Here is a 21,966-nt window from a genome sequence, read left to right as displayed (position 1 = left end):
GAATGGGCTGTGCGCTGCTCGGTCTGGGGTCACAAGCGCCGGAGAAGGTCTCGCCGTCGGTGTTGTGCGCTGCACGGTCAAGGGTCACGAGCGTCGGAGTGAGAGAGGGGGTCACGAGCGCCGGAGAAGGTCTCGCCGTCGGTGCTGTGCGCTGCTCGGTCGGGGATCTGAGAGGGGGCGGCGATCGAGTGCTCGAGCGAGGCTTCGTAGTCGGGGATCTGAGAGAGATCGACGTTGGGAGAATGGAGTAGGCTGAGAATTGGGGGAAGCTGGCCAATTTTGGGAGGAAGAGGGATCTGAGAGGGGGCAGTGGTTTTGATCTCTTTTCTTGAGAAACGCGTTGTTTTTTTCAAAAAAACCCAGGCAGCGCACGATTACGAGAACTGGCCAGCGCTCCTACAGTTTTCTCATATATATATAGTATATATATATATATATATATATATATATATATATATATATATATATATATATATATTATATATATATATATAATATATATATATATATATATATATATATATATATATATATATATTTATATATATATATATATATAGAGAGAGAGAGAGAAGAGAGAGAGAGAGAGAGAGAAACTTATGTCAACTTAAGTGGACGTCCACTAAGTTTCTTAGTCATTAATGTCACTTAATTGAGCCTACATATATGGATGACCCGTTCCGTTAAATTGATCTACATATTCTAAACCTAACACACCAAATTTGGGGTGCAACCCGTCGTGGTTTGACTCTTCATCCACTCGTATCAATTTTAACGGTTTCGAATGAATAGAACTTTTTACATGGCCTCGATGGAGGGTCAAACTACGACAGGTTCACCCCAAATTTAGTGTGTTAGGTTTTAGAATATGTAGATCAAGTTCAATAGAGCGGATACCATAATGTAGCTCAATCAAGTGATCATCAATGACTAAGAAACTTAGTGGACGTCCACTTAAGTGACATAAGTTTCTCTCTCTCTCTCTCTCTCTCTCTCTCTAATATATATATATATATATATTATATATATATATATATATATTAATATATATATAAAATACTCTCTTTATTCCTTGGTTATCTTGTTCTACTTTATCAATCTTTCTAAGTGATCGTTTAACGAGTTTTGGGCTAATGAATCCCAGCCTAATTGAGCTTAAGTTATTAAGCATTAAAATACTCCCCAGACTTAATTGCTCAGTCAACTTAGACATAGAAAGATAGAACCACCTTGGATTTTAAGTGAATTTTTATTAGTGTCCATTTTTCACACTCCTCTTTTGCAAAGTAGGTTTTTTAATATGTGTGTGTGTTGTCCATTTTTTGCACTCTTCTTTTGTAAAGTAGGGTTTTTAATGTGTGTGTGTGTGTGTGTGTGTGTGTGTGTATTGAAAAATATTTAGATCAAGACGACTTAAAAAATTATTTTCTACTCTAAGCTAAATATGCAAAAATTTCTTTACTTTAATTAGAAGCCTAAGTTGGACTAAAGTAAAATATACTACTTTGAAAATTATTTCTTAAGGAATTTATTTAGAGTTATCATAAAAGATTAAGTTGAATATAAAACTAACTAAGAATTAGAAAATTTAAATTTTATCAAGTAGATTAATTATTGATTAACTCTTTTAAGTTGGTAAGTGACAATTTTTTTAGGAAAGAAAAGAAAAGGAAAAAATGACATAGAAAGTAGAGAAACAAATACTAAAATAAGAGGAAAAATGACCAGTCCCCGAGCCCATTTCCAATCTCAAAAGTCAAGTACCTATCATTTTAGAAATACTATTGTTAGCTACTTCTAATGCTTTGATCAATTATAGAACTGGTCAAATGAAGCTGTCCTTTGAGAACATGACTGTTGATATCAATATTTTCAATCTAGGAACCCACCCGACTAAAGTAAACTATATCAAGGAAATTTGAAGTGAAGAATTAGGAGATGAAAATGAGAAAGATTTGAGTTTTGAGATAATCTTTGGTGAGGAAATCAGGATACTTGAGGAGTTTGAATCAAAACTAGTTTTCACGGAGTCAGACACAAATTCTTCTAATCTTAAATTTGAAGAACTTTTTGCAGATAAGATTAGATTCTTATAAAATAGAGAACAGCCCATTTGTCATACCTCAACTATGAATATTAGATTTGAGGAAAATTTTAAAACAGAACTGGTTGTGTTAAGACAAACTTTCATTCATGAGCACCTTGAGTTTAAATCTAAGACTTGCTTTCTATCCGATTAACATTAAAAATTCAAAATGCATAACCCCCTTCATACATACCTTCAAATGCTACAAAAATTATTGGAAATCTCGGAGTGTACAAAATTAAAGCATAGTACTGAGTTTATATTCTATACTTCTTTAAAATATAGGGTAGAACTTTTAGGTGCAAGGTAGAAATCGATATAGAGTGTGAGATTTTCCTGATCAATCTTTTATTGTACATATTTACTTTTTGTCTAATAATAATAAGAATAATAAAAAGAATTTATTCTTCTCTCATTTGAGAGTTTATTGTTCTTTTTAAAAAAAGAATAAAAAATTAAAAAAAGATATAAAAAGATGAAAAATGATAAAAAGAGAGAAAAATAAAATTTTGACTTCATCCTCCTCATACTAAAGGTAATTACAGATTTTTATTATTTCATCATTGTTCTAGGTCGACTGGACAAATATAAGTGCTTTATTTCTTATATGTTTTATTTTGTTCATCATAGAGTATGCATTGATGACAATGCAAAATTTAGGTGTGCGGGTGGGGACTAATCATTTTTCCTCTTTATTTTACTATTTTTCTCTTCTTTCTATGTCATTTTTTCAATTTTCTTTTCTTTCCTAAAAATATTTGTCACTTACCAACTTAATAGAGTTAATTAATAATTGATGTACTTGATAAATTTTAAAATTTCTAATTCTTATTTTTATATTCAAGTTAACCTTTTATGATAACTCAAAATAAATTCCTTAAGAAATAATTTTTAAAGTAGCAAGTAATAAAATTTTTACATGCTTAGCTTAGAGTAGAAAATATTTTTTTAGGTCATCTTGATCTAAATATTTTTCAAGAAATACACACACACACATATACACAAGTATATATTAAAATAAACTAACTTTGCAAAAGAAGAGTGCGAATAATGGGCACCAATATAAAATTCTCTTGAAATCCAAGATAGTTCTATCTTACTAAGCATAAGTTGACCGAGTGATTAAACCTGAGGAGTATTTCCATACTTAACAACCTATGCTCAATTAGGTTGGGATGCATTGGTCCAAAATTCGTTAAATGGTCACGTAACATGCTTGATAAAGTGGAAAAAAAAATCAAGCCAAGAGTTGTTAAAAAATTATATGTTAACAATTATATATATTATATAATATAATATATATATATATATATATATATATATATATATTATATATATATATATATGAGAGATATAGGGGGGAGGAGAGAATGAGTATGCTTGGTACCAATGATAAATTTTATGCTTAGTAGTGAGGCTGTCCTATTCCATCCACTGCATTCCATTCCTAACCACTCTCCAACCCATGTGAATATGGGCTCCAATTTCAATGAGTGGAGGAGAATATACCACCTCACTACCAAGCACAAAAACTTGTACTTGATCCGAGCATACCCATTTTTCTCATATATATATATATATATATATTATATATATATATATATATAAGTTATATTTGTAGATTTTTTTAGAAAATAAATTAATCAATAGACTTGAAAATTATTTAAAACAAAGAGTTGTCATGTTCTTTTCCAAACTTTAATTAAATTTATAAGTTAAACTTAGTTTATAACTAAAATGAAAAAAAATTCTAAGAGGTTTACTTTAGATTTATACATAAAAACATTTTTCTGAGTAAAAACTAGCTATAACTAGATTGTTTAAAGGCATCAAGTGAATTAATTATTCATTTACTTTTTTAAATTGGCAAGTTGATCTAATTTTATGGGTATATTTATTACAAACCCTCACGAGACTATAACTCATCCTCTAGGATAACCTATGAGTTTAAAATTTATTGTACGCACTAAATACAATCGCGATTCTTGTGAAAGTGAGTTAGAATTTTTTCTTTTTCCTTAGCTAGAGGACTAGTAAAAGTTTAGGTGTGAGGATATTTGATCATCACATATTATTATATTTTTACACCATCATTATCTATCTTATTTGAATAAAATATTATTAATAACTTGTTTTATCTTAATTTACAGGATAATGAAGAGTTAATGAATAAGAGACCAAAAGAGTCAAATTTTCTTAATTTCTACAATCTAATGAAGCCCAATATGAAGTCAAAAGGAGGCCCAAAAAAGCACAAGGACCAAAAAGAAATCGTGCCTAGAAGTCAACAAAAATTACAAATAGGTTACAAACCAATCGATTGACCAACTGATTGACCAATCGGTCAGTCAAATGATTAGTCTAACAATTGGTTCGTAACTAAATCAGTTTATGGTTGAGATTTAATCCTTCTTCCTCAAGCTAAATCCATAGGTTCTTGTTTATTGATATAGGCTATAAATAGGGGTAGAGGGTAATGGGTTTAAGTGTGAAAAGTTTTGTAAAACTCCATCTAGAGAGAAGAGTTACTCTTAATTTATAAGACTTTGAAAAATTACAAACTTTATTTGCAATTAATAAAAAAAATTACCTCTTTTAATTTTTTTCTTCTCTTTATTGATTGATGAAGATGAAGATGGAGATTTACTTTTAAGGGGCCAACCCCTTTGTAATGTAAGTTTTTTTTCTTTTATTTTCTTACTTTAGATATTCATGTTTTACGATTTTATTTTATTTTTATTTTAGTAGATTAGATTTATTTTGATGCCTTGTATAGTAGATTCACTTTCATGTTCTTTTATTTTTTTATTTTTTTATTTTGTAGTATAAATTTACTTTATTGCATTTCTATTTTTGTAGTTTAGATTTACTTTTATGCTCATAGTTTAGATCTTTATTTTCTTATCATTGTTCTTATTTTTATAATTACTTTTTATTTTTCTTGTATTTTTATTCTCCTTCTTTCATGCTCTCTAGTCTAGATCATCTCTTGGTTTTTATTTTCCAAAATATGCAACTAAACTCTTGTAGGAGTTCTAGAATTGTATGAAACCAGTTTGTTTCTTTTATGATTTATAGATTGCTCTCTTGTACTTAAAATTATCATGTTTAGGGTAATCAATTAGAAAACTAATTGGTTGAAGAAGAATTTGATAATCTTGTTTATCTTGAATGATTTGATAGGTTATGCTTATGAATTTTAGAATTACTATCTAATTGTTATTCTTTAGATGAATATTAATTTTGTTTGAATGATAAATTGATAGGTTATATTTTCGTTAAGTGGTTTGATAGTCTATACTTAGTAAATCTAAAGTAAAATATGATAAAAAGAGAATAGTTCATAAATTTTAAATAAAACAAACTAGTGGATTTAACTTTAGATTCATATATTATCCACTTGATTTTTTCACCTTTTTATATTGATTTCTCACTTGATTCCTCTTTTCTTATTTTATTTTTACTTTTAGTTCTTTTTTTCCTCTTTGTTCCCTTTTCCTTTTTCCTCGTTTTGAATTTTCTTCTTAAATTTTCTTGTTTTATTAGATCACTCTCTTTCTCCCCTCTTGTTCTAGTTTTCTTTTATTTAAAATAGTCACACACTTTCCTTATATCTCTCCACACTTACACTATTTACTCCTAATTGTCCACACACACAACTTTAAGGAACTATTTTAGAGTTTTTTCTACACACATTTCTCGAGGGATCGACATCTTTCTATACTATAACTTGATAGTTGTGTACTTACAAATTTATTTTATTTATCCCCTATCATTTATTAACTAGCTTCTATTGCTAAAAAGCGTAAGCCAAATGGCTCTTTTTTTTAACAAAGAAAAGAGCCAAATGGTTCATGTCTTTTAGGAAAAAAAAGAATTAAAAACTCATGCGAGCTTGTGGTCCGAGGCCTATTGTCTATTTGTAGGAATCCCTACAAGCAAATAGCAGCGAGCTAAAGCTATTGTTTGCCCATGGGCCAAAAGTCTAAAGACCTTCGGTTTTACTGGCCTGTTGATAGTAGCCCGTCTATCAATTGCTAGCTTACTGTTAGCAGGCTAAAAAAAAAGGAAAAATAACGGCCCGGGGTTGGACATACACGGAGCAAGACTCATTAGGGCTGAGCTTAATTCGTGTAGAGCCAAACCAAATGTTCTCTTATTTAGAACTTCACCCAGCCCGGCCCACGACTTGGATGAATACTAGGCTAGAATTGGCCCGACCCAATTTGATCCGGGCCGGTTACGTTAAATACGGCTTGAGCCGGGCCAGCCCATGCCCAAATGGCGCTTTTATCCTGAAAATTTTACAGAGCGGTAGCTACTTAACTCTTCCTTTCCGTAGCAGTTGCAGACAAGAAGCTAAATTTCACACAATAAAGGGGGAGAAAATGGGTCCGAAGTGAAAACAAAGGAGAAACATAAAAAATAAAATAAAAACGATTCAAATGACTAAATCGGCGACGGAGAAGAAGAGGATCCGCCGAGCCCCTCAGAATAATGGCGGCAGCAGTCGACGGAGAAGAAGAGGATCCGCCGAGCCCCTCAGAATAATGGCGGCAGCAGTAGGGATCTATCTGATTCCAATTCCTCGTCAAAGGTTCGATCAATTTCTGTGAATTTTTTTCGCCTTTCATTTTGGGATCAATTTAGGGTTTAGTCTCAATTCTTCAGGATTGTTCGTCGTATCTCGGGATCAAAGAGTTTTTTTAATATGTTTGGAATTCAATGAGAGGGACGTTGTGGATTAAAACCCTAAGAGCCCATTTGTAGATCCAAAATGTGATTTTTGTTTTTTTTTTGTTTTTTTGGTGTGCCGGGTATGATTAAAGCCAAATCTGGTAATATTTAGCTAAAAGTTTGTTGGGGTTAAATGTTTTTCTTTTTGGAACAAAATTTAGGGGTTCAGCATCAATTTCTTCATGGCTCGTTTTGTGGTACTTTGATCTTTTGAAAATGTGGATAGGAGTGTCTATATGTTTGGGATTGAATGGGAGGGAATTTGTTGATTGAAACCCTACAAACCCATTTCTATTAGTAGAATATGGTTTTTAAATGAAGATTGTTACCCAAATTGGTAATTATTCTAAGAACAAGTTTGTGGGTGTCAGAGAAAAGTTTTATTGGTGCTCCTCACAGTATAAAGGTGGAATTTTTATGTGCGCCTTATGGGGTAAGACTATATATTAACTTAAATCATGCTTGTTTTCTTTGTGCTTTTAATTCTGAAATTTTACGATCCAAATCCTTGTTTATTTGCCTTCCATTTCTTCTATCATGCATAATTAAAGGGTTCATTACTAGTCACAGTTTTCAGTTGCTGCGGCTTATCAGGCATTCTCTAAACCAATTGCAGGGCCAGAAAGCTTTATTTCTCATATATTTCTTTTGTTCTAGTTTGTTTCTTATATTCTCTCTTCTGTCATGAGGCCATGGGAAATGGAAGGAAATAATCCCATTGGTTTTTGACCTGGGAAAAGCTTTCATTCTGATCTCTACTCCATGGCTGATCGTAGCTAGTTTATGTTTCACAGTGGTGTAAGTAACTGTTTGAGGAGCTTTAACCCTAGTTTATTTTGCCAATTAAAATAAATTTTGGTAATTTGAGTCAGCATTTAGAAGTTAAGGTACGTTAAAGGCAAGTTCCATTATGCCCTATTTATTTTGCTCAAGGAGGTTTCACATACTTTAGTTCCAATGGACTTCATGGTTGGTAATGGCAAACAGATGTTTGACAATGGGTTAAATAATTGTTTAAGGGGCTTTAACCAGAGTTTACATTGCCAAACAGTTTTTTTGGTAAATGAATTTAGGTACTTTTTAGTTTAAAGTTATTAGAATTTAAGACCGGTTAAAAGAATTCTGTTAACCAGCATGTATAACTGGATTAAGAGCTAATACTCATTTTCAGGTGGAGTAGTAAATTGGAGTTATAGAGGGAAAACAAAGAGTAGGAATAATGTATTCGAACAACTTCATCATCTTTCCAAACATAAAAGTCCATTATCTGTTTCCCAAAATATTATATTTAAATGCTTCAAATTTCATAGGATAACTTCTGGGTCAATCCCCTAACCCCTCTACTATTCATAGAACTTTCTTCCCTTACCATTGGTCACTACTACCTTTACTGCATGACCTGGAGACTGTTTGATTAGTTCTGAGCAGCGCACCATCTTCAAAATTTTTAATTGTATTTTTAGATCTCGACCACCTTATTGGATGTTGGGAACTTTTAATGCCAGTTCCAGATATATAGGAACCGTTTATTGTAAATAATCAAATATGGTGATATAAGTTTTCCTTTTTTCCTTTTCATGGTTTGGTCATAACATGCAGCCTGTAGTCTCTACTCTTAGACATCCTTAGCTCTTTTGTGGAACTGTTGCATACTGTTTTGTGGGACTGTTGCGTTTATTGATCCTTACCTGTAACTTAACTGCGCATTTTATCTTGATCCCTAAAAGTTATGTGGTACCTGCAGAAATCAGCTGGGCAGAAAGATGTATATCAGGTGTTTGCTGAGAAGGTTCGAGACAATAAGCAACTGGAATCTAGATGGGCCATTATGCAAGAAGCAAGGGTTGAATATTTTAGAGGGAAGGACGTCACAGTTTTCTTAAGAAATCATCCTGAGCTTAAAGAAATACTAGGAGCAGATAAAGATTTGGATACAGAAGATATTGTGAATACTTTGCTCAGGAAGAATCTTATAGTAAGATGTGACCGTGTGATGAAAACTGTTAGACCTGGGAAGAAGAAGTTGTCCTCTTGGCCTGCACATTTGGAGATATATCATGTAAGTACCTTTTTCTTATCCCTAGAGAAGCATGTGACTGGTTTTATTTTGTCATTCTATTTTTCCTTGGATTGTTAATTCCACAATACATCATTATTAGAGTTGTATATCTAGGCAGCGTTAGATATGCTGATTCAGCCTGTAAACTTGTTGTATAGTTTCATATATAATATGATACTAAACTGTTACCATGAAAAAAGATTCCAGTTGACAATTGTTTATTACAGAACCTTTAGTTTTGTTAGGTTTTTTTAGTCTTATAAGTTATATTTGTGAAGTTACATTATCACTGCATGTTCATATCACTTCCTAGTTAACATGCATTAAAAACACGTGCAACAAAAGATGACTGCTTCCCAGAAAGGACAGCATATGCAATTCAATTATTTCCTTTTTAACATCGTGCATTTTTTTTAATTATGTTCTCCTGTTTCTGTGATGTCTGGATGGTATTTGTTTCATGCTGGGTAAGCTTATATGCACATATTCCCATCTTTATATCTATTAACTTTGTATCATAAAAGACATGAAACACCTAAGATGAAACTTAAATAGTATGGTATAAATTATCTCATGAAAATAAATATTTTATTTTCCACAGTTCAACTAATAACTATCCACTAGTTATTGGCAATGCCAGCTGCACCAACATTGTACTTATAATTGCTTCTATACTTGTTCTTATATATATCAATAGTAGCAAGAACCAATATTAGTCGGGGGAGATTGTTTAGTGGTTATTATAACCACATATTGTGGAATAGACATATTGTTATAAGATATTGATGCTATCCACAAAAGGTACCCATTATTTTGTTATCTTACCTTCTAGCTACTGTTCCTATAAAACATAAACTTGCTTTCTTTGTTTATTCTCATGCCTTTCCCCTTGAAAAGCACTACCATAACCAAAAAATCTGACTGCTGAAGATAAAGATATCTGTATGATGTATAGTGTCATAAGAATATGGTAACTTTGGGAAGTTCTGTTTTGAGCCACATATTCTAGTGTAAAGTAATGTTTGAAGTTGGGATAAGGAGAATCATGTACTTGTTGATGTCTGTAGTCAGTATTTGGAGATATTTTGAGGCATCAAATTCAGAGTCTTCCTGCTTGAGACACTGCTATCGAACGGACAACTGGTAACATCTTATTATAAAGGGATTCAATATTTTGATGCCCATGTTAACATAAGGAATAAGGTGACTATACCTTCTTTTCTACTAGTGATCCATCTACCTTATTTCTTTCTTCAATTGCCATCCTTTTGTTCTGTCTCAAATTCTTAGTTCTTGGTGCAACTCTACTCTAATTGGTGAAGAACTTGTCCTTATCTTGTTACTTCTTAGTCAACTTCACCATCCTTTCTAGTAGAAAATGTTATATTGGCTTTTAGCTTCTGGTTGTGCGTTGCAACATGCGAAAGTACTTCTAAAATTACTCTGGCACTTTAGAATTTGTGGTTAAGAAAAAAGTTGATGTTCAATGATCTTAAACTTGATGTTAACTGATCTTAAAATCCTTCTGTTACACGACAAGTCTGAAGTTGTAATGAGCATTGAGTTTATAATTTTGTACTCTAACACCCCTCACTGGGCGACTGTGCTCTTCATGGAGTAAAATCTGTGCTATTTTGGGTGGTGATACCTTTTTTAAATCCAGTTTAGATGCATGTCCAGTGGGCTTTGAACCCGAGATACTTTCATGCCATATTAGAGCCCCTTCTACTATATCAAAACTCTTATATTGTGGTGAGTGTTGCGTGTTATAATTTTATATTCTGAAATGATATTTTAGAGTAAGGTGAACACTTACTAAGATTTCATATTTGTGGAATTGAAATTTCTGGATCAGAAGGAATAACTCTTGTCAATTAAGCCTTTTGGGTAGGATGGTTTCACCTAACAAAATTTGTGTTCAACACACTTGTATCACAACATTTTTTTCCATCTGTGTCCAACATGTAGAAATTTATAAGCTGTTAGTTACCTCCACTGTTTTAAAAAACCTCCGCCTAGTCCACTTAGGCGTACGCCTAGGCCTAGGCGGTACCTAGACCGTCTAACTAGCGCCTAGTGCCTAGGCGGTATTTAGGCTGCCCACCTAGATTTTACGAGCGTTTAGGGGAGCATTGTCTGCTTACGTGGATTGCATCATGTAGGCCTTGATTGTGATTTTATGTGTCGTAGCCTACACGTCCTCCAAACTCCATTAACCTCCAAATATGAACATCTTCACTACCTCCTCCGACCTTCAACAAAACCTTATCGACCACCACTTAAATGGAGAAAGAAAAAAAACGTCCAGAAACCGCTTAGGCGCCCGCCTAGGCGACTAAGCGCTAGGCGCCAAGTCTGACGCCTAGAAGCGCCCAGCGTTTAATGTAACATTGGTTACCTCAATATTGTATACATGACGGGATACAACATGCTTCTGACAAAAATGAAATATTTTATGAATAATTAAATTCTTTAATAAATGAATGGAAACTAATACATGTATTAACAGAAGCCAGATATGTATATATTTAGATGAAATATGCATGGCCGTATCTATCATCTTCTCTAGATTTTTGATTCTCATTGCCGGAGCCCAACACCTCACGTATGTGTTTGAGCGTGACATTTTGTATGTGTCTCAAAGCTTGACACTTGCATCTGCATCCTCTAATCATAGTCGGCTGTTAAGTAGCTTATGTTTTTGTCTCGACCACCAACCTGGGTTGTGTTTCATTCAATTGATAAGGATTGTTAGTCAAATTATTTTGTAACAGCACTTTCATGTTAAGTAACACCATCAAAAGTTTTTCTAGCTTTAACATGTATGTGTGGGGTGTTCTTTTTTCCTTTCACTGTCTTTTCTTAAAAGAAAACAGGATTAGAAAAATTAACAAACTTGATGATGTTCTAATGTATTCCATGCTTTCTAACATCTGCACATTAACTTCCTTTAGGGTTTGAAGCAGCAAATAAATTTGTTTTGCTTGAAACATATCCTTTCTGACCATGCGTAATATGAAACTATGGTTACCATGGTTTTGGTGCATTCGTGCGAGTCTTCTATGTACCAATTGGTCTTGGGATCACTGGGCTCATACTGAAAGCTTTCTGCAATATATATGGTCAGTATTTGCACTTTTTGATGCCCACCAAGGTGGTTGTTTATTTGCAGGATATCTGGTGTTTTATCTATATAATTTAGCTTGTTTTTTATCCATCTTTTAGCCAATAATGAACATGGTACAAAATGAAAACATATTCCTAATTTACATGGAGTAAGATACTTGCATCTCTTGAAGCACCAAAGCTTTTCTTAGACAAATGTTAATTTCACGTCTGCATTTACTATTTTCCTTTTGTTTTAGTGAGCCAATAATTTCCTTTTATCTGATTCTCTAAATTTATTTGCACCTAAGAAAACCTTACAGTGTTTCACGTTTATTATTAAGCTAAATCTTTGCATGGTATGTTGTAGTATTCATTCTCTGCTTGCATGATGTCTGCAGGAGCAAGTTTTCTCTGAAAACGACGCTTTCTTTGCGTGGGCTTTTATGAAAAGACGTGCATTATGGCAAACAATTCTTTCGTTCCTCTGGCCAGTGGCAGCATTAGCAGTGTGCTTGTTTCCAGTGTACCCGTACCAGGTCAAGATTGTTGTTCTCTACTCATGCGCTGGAGCTCTACTTTTTATAGCAACACTGCTCTTAAGTAAGTTTACTGATATTATAAACACTCTCTTTCCGTTTTAGTATATATTGGTTATCTTATCTTACATTGGCAAGTCAGCATTATAGTTAATACGAGAACTGGTCTTTCCTATTTGAGATCTTGATTTTGTAGCACTATATGAACATCATGGCACGACACACGCGCACACATATACGTAATTATATAGTATGAAAAACTTAATAGGTTTCTTCTTTCCATGAGTTGATGATAAGTTTTGAACTTTGAAGCCTTTTCTCAGAGCTGCTTCTGTGTTATTAACACTCTTATAATATTGTTAAATTTCCATTGACCTTAAACGCACACTCGTGCCCCCCCCCCCCCCCCCCCCACACACACACACACAACAGTCTCTCTTCTCCATCTCTTTTTAGTGCTCTGGTAATCAATGGTTCACCCTTTATTCTCCCAAATGGAAATGTTAAATTCTAGAATAATTTCAGTTTAACCAGTTTAAGTTACAAAATTTGGCATTAAGTACACAGGGGTAATCCTCCATTCAATGGTTCACCCTTTATTCTCCCAAATGGAACTGTTAAATTCTAGAATAATTCCAGTTTAACTACTTTATGTTACAAAATTTAGCATTAACTGCACAGGGGTGAATCCTCTATTCCATGATTCCAGCAGTTTGGGTAATGTACATCAGGACAATCAATGCATATATCCATTCTGCTTATTGCATTCTATGACTGTATTTATCATATGGGTTTTTACTGGGTTTTTCCTAATCGTGTCATCGGCTTTTTTATCAATAGTTGGTAGAAATCAGTAAAATGTGGCATAAATCCAATCCAAGCCAGGAGAAAGGTGCTATAGTTTTCAGTTTCCTTTTAATGTTTTGACAATTCACATGAAAATGATTGTAGCTGAAGTTCAAGTGTTGTGATGAAATTAACACCATTATCTCAAAGAAGTATTGGTACATTCATTAAAAGCTGAGAGGTAGCTTCAGTTGTGGATAAGATGAGATCTAGGTTAAGAAGGCTTGACTTGTGTATCATAGACGGATTAGTACAGAACTCAGGAGGATGAAAGTACTGGAGTTGAAAGAAATGTTAACATTTATAGCATACACACTTCTATCAGTGACTGATGTTTGTACCATGACGCAATGATAACAAAATCTGCTAGAACTTGATACTCAAAAGTTTCTCTTGTCCTCTCATTTTCAATCATGGTTATTAAAGTTGGGATTGGTCTTATTTTCCGGAGGCAAAAGAAATCAGGCCTTTTCTCTGAAGTCCTTTCACCTTTCTCATTAACCTGCAGTTAGAGGTGCAATTTTCGGTGCACTATGGATGCTTCTTGGAAAACGTATTTGGTTCTTCCCCAATATCAATGCTGAAGAAACAACATTTAGGGAGCTGATCCGGTTCTGGCCCAAGAAAGACGAAGGTGAACCACCCAAGTGGACATCAAGGCTCTTTTATGCCGCTGTTACTTTACTGGTCATTCTGTTGCTTCGGCACCATGCCCCTGATGAGGCTGCTAGGGCAAGGTATGTTATGAATCCCAATCTGAGCTTCTTTTGTTTCTGTAATAAAATATTGGTTTTTGGGCTACATGCCTACCAAATCATCAATAGTTATTACGTTACCCCCAAATCTTGATATATATTAAAATGCCCCCAAATCTTAAACTTGGATGTTTCTACCTCCAAACCAAACGACGTAAAGTAGTAAATGGTTGAAGGGTGGTCCTTAAAAAATATTGATAATTTGGGGGCATGTAACCAAAAAACCCAATAGTATTTATGTATTATGGTGTTAATTTGTGCTCCTTTTGCAGGTATCAAAAGAGAGTTTCAAACATTATTGATGATGTGCTTGAGTGGTCCCCCACATTAGCAATATCAGGGATGATGGACAAAACTATGGCAGGTAATGCAACAGAATCAGGTCATCCTACATTTGAAAGCAGCAGGCCTGAAGGTACAACAAATGAGGCAACAACTCATCATGTCGGGGATGATGTAGACGATGTGAAGGTTACCTCTGAAGAAATTCAGTATGAAGAAATTGTTGATCATTAGCACACTGAAACTCTTCACACATAGAATTGTTCAACAAGCCACCGGAATTAGAAAATGGCATCTGGAAGAAAGAACTGTATGTCACAGTTTACTTTTATCGACTGTAGAATTTTGCTGTAAGTTGTAATACTGGGCATGTTTCCCCTTGTTTTCGATCATGGTAAAAGCAAGTGATTAATTTTAAATTATGAGATTTTAGCCTATGGTGTTGTCCATTAGATTGTAACTGGTTATGCAATTTTCTCTCTTGGAACTGGAATAAAATGTGCAGGGTTTCCCTTGTCACTTGAGGATGGAATGAAATAATTAAGAAATATGCATGATGAAGTTTTGTTCCATAATGGGGGGTACCTGAGCAAGCCTTGCGTGAAAACTTACGGATTTGCCAACCTTGTACTCTTAAAACTATATTTTTTTTGCCTGGTATTTGTGTTTTATTAGAGTTTTAATGTTATGGTTGGATCTTAACACCTGATGTTAATATGTAATATTGATGTAATATCATATGTTCATCCTCTGGACTGAATCAAGGCGTTGAATCTCAACTGCAATAATTGATTGCAGATTGTTGCTCATTGTGCAAATTTGAGACCATATTCAGAACAAGTATGGCCAAGGAAACCAATAATAAATAAAATGAAATAAAATAAATGTGGCTCCCAACAATTTGTCACAGGACCACGCATCATAGCAATCATAGAGCATGCCTTCTTCAACACCATGCCTAAGGTTTGTTCGGGTGTAATTGCTGGTTTCTGATGCTTGACGTGAAATTAAAACCATTGAAACTTTTTTTTATTTATGCCCCTTCAAATAGTAGTAACGAATTTGGGAATGATCTTTTTCTTGGCAATTTGAGGTGATGTTCCTGCAAGAACAAAAAATAAAAACAATAAAAAAAATAAAAAAATTTAAAAAAATAATAAAAAAATTTAAAAAAATTTAAAAAATAAATATATAAAATAAAGATACTGCTTTACTGTGGATTTGCCAGTATTACATAAACTATCACTCTCTTTTGAAAAGAAAAATTAACTACTTGTCTACTCGAGATAGGTGTCCAGTCCATTGATCTAATATATATAATAGTCGTGTGGAGAGGGTAGTAGGATACACTCTATTAATTAATAACAGGGGGAAAAAAAATACTTCCAGCCCCCAAAACAAAATAAAAAAAACATGCTCCCCGCAAGACTTTTTCAACGGGTGTTTTGCCCCTAAAAATAAATTTTTTGTTCTCTGAGCCCCAAAACACAAAACCCAAAAGATTAAAATATGTGAAGACCATAATACCATTCTCTCTTTCTCTCTCTTTCTCATGATGTTACTGTGATGATACTTGAAATGATTGATGGAGATTATTATTTTATTATTTTCGTTGTTGATGAGGGAAGCTAAGTGTTTTCGTTTGTATAGGGAGATTGTTAAGGTTACGAGTTAATTGTTAAGGTTTCGGGTTAATTGTTAAGGTTACGTGTCAGTTGTTAAGGTTATGGATCGGTTGTTAAGGTTACGGGTCAGTTGTTAAGGTTATGTATCGATTGTTAAGGTTACCGGTTTGTTGTGAATGATACACGTTGGGATATATATGTATATATATTTTGAGTGGCATGAATACTTTGGGTCACTTGGCCTAGTGGTAAAGTTTGGGAGGTTGGACAAGAGGTTAGGGGTTCAAACCCCTACAACAACAATATATATTTTAAGGTTCTTTGATTGGGCTCTTTGTATTCTAAAAATATTTTTAGAATATTCCTTGTTAAGGATAATAGTTGGTTGTGAATGTTATGCATTGGTTGTGAATGTTACGAGTTGGTTGTTAAGGTTATGAGTTTGTTGTTAAGGTTACGGGTTGGTTGTGAAGGTTACGGGTTGATTGTTAAGAATATACGTTGGTTGTGAAGGTTACACTTTGGTTGTGAGTTTAACCTACAAAACCAACCCGTAACATTCACAACCAACCCGTAACATTAACAATAAACTCATAACCTTAACAACCAACCCTAACCTTCACAACCAATGCATAACCTTCACAACCAACCATTATCTTTAACAACGAATATTCTAAAAATATTTTTAGAATACAAAGAGCCCAATCAAAGACCATTAAATATATATTGTTGTTGTAGGGGTTTGAACCCTTAACCTTTTGTCCAACTTCCCAAACTTTACCACTAGGCCAAGTGACCCAAAGTATTCATGCCACTCAAAATATATATACATATATATCCCAACGTGTATCCTTCACAACAAATCGGTAACCTTAACAATCGATCCATAACCTTAACAACTGATCCGTAACCTTAACAACCGATCCATAACCTTAACAACTGACACGTAACCTTAACAATTAACCTAAAACCTTAACAATCTCCCAATACAAACAAAAACACTTAGCTCCCCTCATCAACAACGAAAATAATAAAAAATAAAAAATAATAAAATAATAATCCCCATAAATCATTTTAACTATCATAACAGTAACATCATGATAGAGAGAGAGAGAGAGGAGAGTATTATAGTCTTCACATATATTAATCTCTTAGGTTTTGTATTTTGGGGGCTCAGAGAACAAAAAGTTTATTTTTGGATCAAAACACCCGTTAAAAAAGTCTTGGGGGAAGGGGGGAGCACGTTTTTTTTGGTTTTGGGAGCTGGAAGCATTTTCCCCTTAATAGTATTATGTTAACAACGTCTCTTTGGGTATGACATTTATAACTCGCTCTTAAGAATATCACTTTACGTACCCTTTACATATTCTTAAGTGTTGCTTTTTATTTATCTTCACTCTAACTTTACTTATAGTACTTAGGAACCAAACAGAGCAATATTATAATAGCATTGGTCAACATTCTAATTAGAAAGCTATTAAATACTTAAAAATGTGATATTAAGACTTTTGTAGGTGAGTGCAGGTTAAATTGGCCAAATACAGAGACGGAGATTGCGATGCAACATTTACAGAGTTTAAATACTTACAGGCCATGTCCATGTATTTACTTGGTAGAAAATTCAAGCTCATTTCATTAAATTTTTAGTAATACTAGTGTAATGCACGTTTGCACGTGAATGTACATGTTTTAAGTTTTGAATTTTTATTGAATAGTAAAACTATATGTTTATAAATAAAATTGTATAATAAGATTGCTTAAAAAGAAATGTACGAATTAATTATTATTGTGTAGTTATTATAATTAAATGATTTTCTTATGATGATTGCTTAGTGTTAACATTTTTTTATTATGTCCCCAAATTTAAAATTGTTCTTAAATAAAACTGTTAATTCTAAAGTTCTCTTAATCTCCAATTCAAAAGGTGTTAACTTGACTCTAAATTAATTAAGCTACATTAATCTTGCTAGGTTTTCCCTGATGTTTCCTACATAGTTACACTTAATACTTACAATATATTATGATTGTTACTTCTCACTATAATTATTTAATAAGGTAAATTACACTAAACCCTTATGAACTTTCAAAATGATACTAAACCTCTAATGACTTTTTTGTTTCAAATAAAATCCCCAATAACTTTCTGAATTTTATAGATAACCCCTATAAATTAGAACCAGAAAATGGCATAAAAAAGCATTTTGAAATTTATTGGGGGTTTAGTGCGATTTTGAAAGTTCATATGGTCTATTTACAGCAAAATGCTGAAGGTTTATGGGGTTAATGCAATTTAATTTATTTAATATTATAATTCTTAGTTCAAGTAATACTATTTAGATAATTATACTGTCTATATAGTATAAAATATTTATCTAATTTAATTTCTTTAAATATGTTCTTAAATAATTTAGTACTAAACTTTTTTATTATACCATCACTAACAATTAATAGTACTATTATTAATATTAAATAATTTTTTGTAAAAAGGTTAGTTTTTAATCATTACCAAGTATATCGGTATCATATAATAATCTTTGAGAAAACACTCTAAAAGTAATATTAAGTTATTTATTTAATTTATTAATAATATACTACTATATAAATAGTGTGATTCGTAATTTATGTGATATTATTAAAATAATTATACTATTTATGTGATTAAAAATTTATTCTATTTATTTTATTGCTCATCAAATTATAATATAATTCTTAATAGTACTAATATATTATTCTATTTATACTATTATTTTAATTTTTTATTATAATTCATAAATAATTGTTATAATAATTTGATTGGTTATAACTGATAATAGTGTATGTTGGATTTAATCTAATAAATCTAATTGTGGGCACATATGATTAATCAATGTGTATTGCTATCTTTTAGGATAACCCACTAAAGTGATCAATCAAGTTGGGTTAATGAGTATTTAAATAAGTCATGGGGTTATATGTGCAGATACCAGGTTGTAATTGTGATTTGTTGAGGGGTCAAATTACAAATGTACAACATCTATAAATAAGGGGTTATGGTGCCTAATCTAGGGTTACATTCTCTAATTCTCTTCACCCCCATCTAGAGAGAAATTCGGCTAGAGAAAACCCTAAGATTAGAAGATCCAAAACCCATCTCAGGTTTCATCTATGGATTCAGGTATAAGCTTCCGCTCTATTGATTCTTGTTAATCTCTTCGAATTAATCATGACTTTATGGTTTTAGATCTCAAGTTCTTTATTAGATCTAACAAGTGGTATCAGAGCCACCTTTGATTAATTCTTAGGGATTTAAGTTTTAAAATTGGGTTTTTTGATCTTAAATCTCTGGTTTTTGGATTAAGATCTGTTCTCGGATGAACAGTAATGTCCGGATGAACAGTAACAGCTGTTGAAATTTTTTTTGGATGAACAGTAAAGTTTTTCGGATGAACAGTAACTTTTTGGAATTTTTTGGATTTTTTCTTGGATCTGGATCAAGAAAAGTTTTTCCGTTTATGGATCTGGTTTTGAAAATAAAAAATCGAGGAATTTTTTGGGTTTGGTCGGCGGCGGTTTTAGTTTGAAACCCTAAGGGTTCGTGCGATTAATCGTGATGAAAATTAAGGAGGTGGTTACCTCAACTGAACTTCGCGTTCGTTATAAGGTGAGCCTCGCGCTCAATTTTAACGAACTTCGCGTTCGTTCTCATGTGAGCCTCGCGCTCAACTCAGGTGAGCCTCGTGCTCAAATTTAACGAACTTCGCATTCGTTCTCAGGTGAGCCTCGCGCTCAATTCAAGTTGAGCCTCGCGCTCAGTTCTCAGGGGAGCCTCGCGCTCAATTCAAGTTGAGCCTCGCGCTCAGTTATCAGGTGAACCTTGCGCTCAGTTATCAGGTGAGCCTCGCGCTCAGTTCTTAGGTGAGCCTCGCGCTCAATTCAAGTCAAACTCCGCGTTCATCCTCAGGCGAGCCCTGTGCTCAATCCAAACGAACCTCGCGTTCGTTCTCAACTTGAACCTCGCGTTCATTTTTTCAAACGAACCTCACGTTCGTTCTCAAGTTGAACCCTGTGTTCGTTTTCAGTCAAACCTCGCGTTCAATTTTCAAACGAACCTCGCGTTCGTTCTCAATTTGAACATCACGTTCATTTTCAGACGAACCTCGCGTTCGTGCTTAAGTGAGTCTTGTACTCAATACAGTCGAACCTCGCGTTCGAAGTCAAGCGAACTTCGTGTTCACTATGGTTAAGCCTCGGCTTTTCATGGGTCCACTTTGGTATACTTAATTTATTCAATTAAGTTATGAGCCCTAATTAAGCTGTGAGACCCCAATTAAGTTTTTTTTTTGGAAATTCAGTTGATTTAAATTAAAATTTTTTAATTTAAATCTAATTCGGTTTTTAATCAATTTTTTAATTCAAATATTATGACACTAAGGTATTAAGGTTGTCTCTCACTCCAATTGATTAATTGAAACAAGAAGTTGCCAAAGTAACCTCTCTTGTGTAGATTGTTCACGAGGAATGTGAGATGTTTGTGTGTATGCTTTCGTGTAAATATTTAATCGGCCCAAAGGAAGGTTAATATTTATTTAGACTGTATACACATCTGCGATGATAAGCGTGTGACAATTATAAGGTTTACATGTGAATAATGAATCGACCCAAAGATAGTTTCATTATTTAACATGAGTTATTGTCAATGTTTGATCATTGTAACAAGGTATCACTTACAAGTTAATATTACTGTCCAAAGACTTGATATTAATATTGTGCCAGATATCTTAGATGGGATTCGTCATTATTTGAATTTTATTGATTAATAATTATGGTTATTGATGTGAGCATTTTTGTTTTATTTCAGCTAATGCATCTGCTGCAACAATTTCTGCTAACATCAACTCAATTCCCATGCTAAATGGGACAAACTTCAAGGTTTGGAAAGAGAACATATTAATTGTTCTTGGCTGCATGGATCTTGACTATGCATTAAGAACTGAACAACCCCAACCTCTCAATGCGGATAGCACTCCTGATGCAAAGAAGGAGCATGAGAAGTGGGAGCGTTCAAATCGCATGAGTCTTATGATCATTAAGCGCGGCGTTCCGGAAGCCTTCAGGGGCATAGAATCCGAAGGGATTACTAAGGCTAAAGATTTCCTTGCCGAAATTAAGAAGCGTTTTGCGAAAAATGATAAGGTAGAAACAAGCACGCTCTTAGCTCGCTTGATTTCAATGAAGTATAAGGGCAAAGAAAATATCAGGGAGTACATTATGGAAATGTCTCATATTGCTTCAAAGCTTAAGGCACTTAAACTCGATCTTTGTGACGAGTTATTAGTGCATCTGGTTTTGTTGTCTCTTTCTGCACAATTCAATCAGTTTAAGGTCAGTTATAACTACCAAAAGGAGAAATGGACTCTAAATGAGCTCATTTCATACTGTGTGCAAGAAGAAGACAGGTTGAAGCAAGATAAGACAGAAAGTGCTCATTTGGCCTATGCCTCTAAGGATAAGGGCAAGAAAAGGAAGAATGATAAGGAAGCTGCTAAGGGTCCAGTTGAGAAGAAACAACATAAGGATAATCAGGGTTGTTTCTTCTGTAAGAAGCCTGGACATGTAAAGAAGGACTGTACAAAATATCACGCCTGGCGTGATAATAAGGGTACGTTCCTTGCTTTGGTCTGTTCTGAGGTTAATTTAGCTTCAGTACCTAGAAACACTTGGTGGTTAGACTCTGGTGCTACTACTCACATAAGTGTTTCTATGCAGGGTTGCCTGAGCTACCGAAAGCCAAGTGATGTTGAAAGACACATCTTTGTGGGCGACGGACAATCGGTAGATGTGGAAGCAATTGGGCACTTTAGGTTGTTGTTAGGAACTGGTTATTATTTGGATTTAAAAGATACTTTTGTAGTACCGTCTTTTAGACGGAATTTGGTTTCTGTTTCTGTATTGG

At 33.7% G+C, this 21,966-nt stretch overlaps 1 protein-coding gene across 1 annotated transcript; it reads left to right on the top strand.

Annotated features, from left to right (window-relative positions):
- LOC109834479 lies at positions 6,431 to 14,928 on the top strand. The gene is made up of 6 exons (XM_020402502.1): positions 6,431 to 6,543; positions 6,597 to 6,683; positions 8,568 to 8,882; positions 12,389 to 12,590; positions 13,881 to 14,109; positions 14,400 to 14,928. The coding sequence occupies exons 1-6, from the start codon at positions 6,532 to 6,534 to the stop codon at positions 14,641 to 14,643; spliced, it is 1,089 nt and encodes a 362-aa protein (XP_020258091.1). The 5' UTR covers positions 6,431 to 6,531; the 3' UTR covers positions 14,644 to 14,928.

Source organism: Asparagus officinalis, chromosome 3 (genome assembly GCF_001876935.1).
Source record: "Asparagus officinalis chromosome 3, Aspof.V1, whole genome shotgun sequence".
Classification (NCBI taxonomy): Eukaryota; Viridiplantae; Streptophyta; class Magnoliopsida; order Asparagales; family Asparagaceae; genus Asparagus; species Asparagus officinalis.
The sequence above is the reverse complement of the archived record's forward strand: the minus strand, read 5'-3'. Positions and strand labels throughout refer to the sequence as shown.

Bases quoted from the DNA above. Each gene is read 5' to 3' on its own strand.
- LOC109834479 (XM_020402502.1), top strand. The intron at 8,883-12,388 runs GTAAGTACCTTT...TGATGTCTGCAG, and splicing joins CACATTTGGAGATATATCAT to GAGCAAGTTTTCTCTGAAAA. The intron at 12,591-13,880 runs GTAAGTTTACTG...ATTAACCTGCAG, and splicing joins TATAGCAACACTGCTCTTAA to TTAGAGGTGCAATTTTCGGT.